Source organism: Myotis lucifugus, unplaced genomic scaffold (genome assembly GCF_000147115.1).
Source record: "Myotis lucifugus unplaced genomic scaffold, Myoluc2.0 scaffold_48, whole genome shotgun sequence".
In the NCBI taxonomy this organism is placed as follows: Eukaryota; Metazoa; Chordata; class Mammalia; order Chiroptera; family Vespertilionidae; genus Myotis; species Myotis lucifugus.
The window spans coordinates 5,433,075-5,435,531 of record NW_005871096.1 but is presented as its reverse complement, the minus strand read 5'-3'; the positions used below and the strand labels follow the sequence as shown (position 1 = coordinate 5,435,531).

Genomic DNA, 2,457 nt, shown 5'->3' with positions numbered 1-2,457 from the left:
ATCCAAAGAGCACAGCTTGAAAAACCACTAGAACTCATCTAATTAAAAAAATGCTTATTAAAAAACTATTCTTTTGTGCTATCTCATGTAGGAACTTTGTGTAAAAATAGAGACACTTTAGTTTTACGGTGATTTTTAAGTACAAAGGAAAATGCTCTGGAATAAATTTCTTGTTTCAGCAATAAAAGAGTTAATACACTAAGCAGCAGAGACTGATACTGTGAGGGATAGTGCTTTCTGTCATTTGTGGTTTAAGGAAAGGGGGTAGTGTTCTGCATTTGAAAGGGCTTTAATGAATGCTGTCAGTGTTTGTGAGAGCTAATGGTCAGTATGGGAAAGGAGAGCAGAGGAAAGTGGGCTAGCTGCTTCAGGATAGGTGGATGAGTTTGCTCTGATTGAACGGAATGTTCCACCGTGTTTCATCTTTATTCATTATCCTTTGTTCTTTATAATCTGACATCCTGTGTAAAAGTAAATGTAGATATATATGGGAATGTGATTTATTTTCTTTTCAATCTGTTTATTGTGTACAGCAGGGCATATACTTCTCTTGTCTTGGTTGGATGCACAGATCTGTGTGCAGTGCTTTTTGCCCGTTGCCTAGACGATCACTTGGTTTCTCTGAGGATGTCTGGTTCTCGTAAAGAGTTTGATGTGAAGCAGATTTTGAAAATCAGATGGAGGTGGTTTGGCCATCAAGCATCACCTCCTAATCCTACAGTTGACAGCCAGCAGGGAGAATTTTGGAATCGAGGACAGACTGGAGCAAACGGTGGGAGAAAGTTTTTAGATCCATGTAGCCTACAATTGCCTCTGGCTTCAATTGGTTACCGAAGGTCCAGCCAACTGGATTTTCAGAGTTCACCTTCTTGGCCAATGGCATCCACCTCTGAAGTCCCTGCATTTGAGTTTACAGCAGAAGACTGTGGCGGTGCACACTGGCTGGAGAGACCAGAAGTGGATGATGGCACTAGTGAAGAGGAAAATGAATCTGATTCCAGTTCATGCAGGTCGATGATTTTCTTACTGTTAGAAATGGGGGGTGGGGTATAGTCTCTATAATGTTTTAAGATAACTTAGTATTATTATTTAAAATTTATGAATATATATGTATGTACCTCGTACATACACATATATAATATCTTGGTATGCAAATGTGGGACTTTTGCTAGGTTTTAAGAATATTCTAATATTAATTCTGTAAAATTATAAAGACAACAAATAGCATTCTTTTTAAAATAATCTTGTGTTCCATATATAGATCTGGCTCTGCCTTGAAAAGAATATATAATAACAGTTTTATACATCATTGCCTTGCAGTTTGTTTCATTCTTTTACCTTTCTTAATCATAGCAAAACTATTGGAGACATTTCTAGTGTATAAATCTTTTATGACATTTTAGTTTGCAACAGATTATAGAGAGTCATTTTAAAATCTTAATGAAAATGAAAGGTTTTATAAGGAGATAACACGGTAGTTGTCAATAATTTTTTTACACCATGTAGTTGTCAATAGTCTTTTTTTATGGTTATTTCTCTTTGTCTTGTCTATGTTGCAGCTCTCCAGACTAATACAGAGAATACAGTAACATGTCTCTTTCTAAGATGACAGCTACTAATTCCTGTTACCTTCACTTCACTGAAAATTGTGCTATTTAGGGAAATGAGGGACATTCTTTCAGGAGAGTTTAAAGGAATGTAGAGGGCTAGTTGTGGTCAGCTGGTGAAAGGGGGCAAGAAGGAGGGGAAATGAGTTTGAGGGGAGAAAATAAAACATCGGTAATTTCATAATGACTTTATCCATATTCATCCTTGGAACCTGGTTTTATCTTTGAAATGGATTTTCTTATTAACTAGTATAAACTACTGTACATTATTATGTAACAAGTTAGAACATGAAAGTCACCTTTCTTTTCATCTACACTCAAATATTTCAAAATATTTAAAGGCATACATAGCTTATCATTTGTTTAGTTTGATTATGGATTCTTTTTCTTTTAAAATCCTTTGCTGGTTTTGATAACACTTGTAATTTGTATGTTGATTATTAATGTAGGAGATGGAGACAAAATGAGTTCTTATATTCAAATATCTCTTACTTAGGAAAAAAAAACACCAAATAAATCTTACTTAGGGATATTGACTGCCTTCCCTTCTAACCTTCAGAATATTGAATTATAAACTGTGGTGTCGGAATAGTGATAAATATAGACTAATCATCTATTATCATTTGTGTAATGGAGAGAAGGGAATATCTTTACATAGATAACTAGTATATTTAATTTTTTAATTTTTCTTTTTTTTAATTTTTTAATTAGTTTGTGACTTGGCATTATCTTGAGATTAGAGGAAACTAATAATTTTAATATGGAGATCAATTGAGTTAATGTGGTTTCATTGTTTTGGGTTTTTTTGTTTGTTCGATTGGGAGGATTTGGGTGGTATTTGCGGGGGGGG

General features: G+C 34.4%; 1 protein-coding gene across 1 annotated transcript in view; it reads left to right on the top strand.

Moving 5' to 3' along the window:
• The first annotated feature begins 229 nt into the window (after positions 1-229).
• The window catches only part of KLHL5 (kelch like family member 5), a 55,746-nt gene continuing 53,518 nt past the window's right edge, over positions 230-2,457 (top strand). Inside the window, exon 1 of the mRNA XM_006088508.3 lies at positions 230-1,010. Within this exon, the coding sequence (XP_006088570.1) occupies positions 628-1,010 (383 nt within the window). The 5' untranslated portion in view covers positions 230-627. The remainder of the gene's footprint in view (positions 1,011-2,457) is intronic.